The sequence below is a fragment of the Austrofundulus limnaeus genome, unplaced genomic scaffold, assembly GCF_001266775.1.
Source record: "Austrofundulus limnaeus strain Quisiro unplaced genomic scaffold, Austrofundulus_limnaeus-1.0 Scaffold196, whole genome shotgun sequence".
In the NCBI taxonomy this organism is placed as follows: Eukaryota; Metazoa; Chordata; class Actinopteri; order Cyprinodontiformes; family Rivulidae; genus Austrofundulus; species Austrofundulus limnaeus.
The window spans coordinates 150,399-151,711 of record NW_013952598.1 but is presented as its reverse complement, the minus strand read 5'-3'; the positions used below and the strand labels follow the sequence as shown (position 1 = coordinate 151,711).

Genomic DNA, 1,313 nt, shown 5'->3' with positions numbered 1-1,313 from the left:
CACACACACACACACACACACACACACACACACACACACACACACACACACACACTGAATGAATTGGTGATTATTAAGCTTCTGTAGAACTTGAAGAGGCAGTTCAATCACTGAATTGGGTGTGTTAGAGCAAAATCTGTGGTTGTAACATAACATAATGTAACAAAATGTGTAAAACTTCAGGACACATTTTTTTAAAACAAGTGTGAAAAAAAACAACCTTTCAAATTTTTTCTGCTTGACTGCGTATTGCATAAAAACATAGTTTGAACTGAAAAATGCAGCAACAACTTTTCGTGTTTTGTTAGTGAAACTTTAAATTAAATGAAACCTCATTTTTAAATGTTTATGTGTAGGAGTCCAGTACAGCTCTACCAGATGATAAAATATGTTGATTCGACAGACTAACCTCTCCATAAACTCCAACACGGGTGCGATCAACATAGGGCAGCTTCAACACGTATCTGAAATCATCACAGTGGATATATAATAATATTAAGAATTAACATTTAGAGGTCTGAAAAAAATAGAAATATTTTACAATTTATTTCCAATTAAACACTCAACTGTAGCTTTAAAAGGCTAAAAAAACGTTGACTGACAAAAGCAGCAGGAAAATAAAATCAGGAAGAACACGTTGGCTGTGTCTCAATTCAGGGGCTGCATCCTACTGAGTGTGCATTGGTCACTTCCCCGCACCATGAGCTGTCTCAATTCATGGGCTCCTTCTCATGCAGCCAATGCATGCAGCACACAACATCTTGAAAATGAAGCCTGCATCTGAGTATCAATATCGAGCGAGGATATCTCAAGATTCATTGCACTGTCAGCAAACTAAATAGAAAAATGAAGAGGGCAGAGATTTTTTAATGTTTAATAACAAGTTATTCCTCCAGTAAAAAGACAAGTGGATGTACGTCCCAACGCATTTTAAGTCTGAAGTCACGTGATGTGAAATGATCACTATGGTAATGAGTTAGCATGTGATCACACAAACATACGTCAGGAGAAAGCTAGACCGTGTCATGGTCTGTGTTTCTATGCCTTGGTTTTTCCTAGTGTTTCAGTAGCTACGTTTGCATGAACATAAGTAATCAGATTAAACGGCCATTCGGAATAAAAATGCATCATGTAAACACCCCATTCGGATAATTCTGACCTGATTTGGCTTGATCCGAATGAATTTGTAATCGGAACAAGAGAGGTGGTTTATACCGATTGATAGTCCGAACGACGTGCATGTAAACACTTTTTCCCCCCAGGGGGACAGGGAGTAGTTCTTTAATCATTTTATTTGTAACACAGATTAACAA

At 37.5% G+C, this 1,313-nt stretch overlaps 1 protein-coding gene across 1 annotated transcript in view; it reads right to left on the bottom strand.

Annotated features, from left to right (window-relative positions):
* The window catches only part of LOC106524674 (inactive dipeptidyl peptidase 10), a gene marked incomplete at its 5' end in the record, with an annotated part of 46,745 nt that overhangs the window by 9,765 nt on the left and 35,667 nt on the right, over positions 1-1,313 (bottom strand). The window contains 1 exon segment of the mRNA XM_014018575.1: positions 410-464. Coding sequence (XP_013874029.1) covers positions 410-464 — 55 coding nt within the window.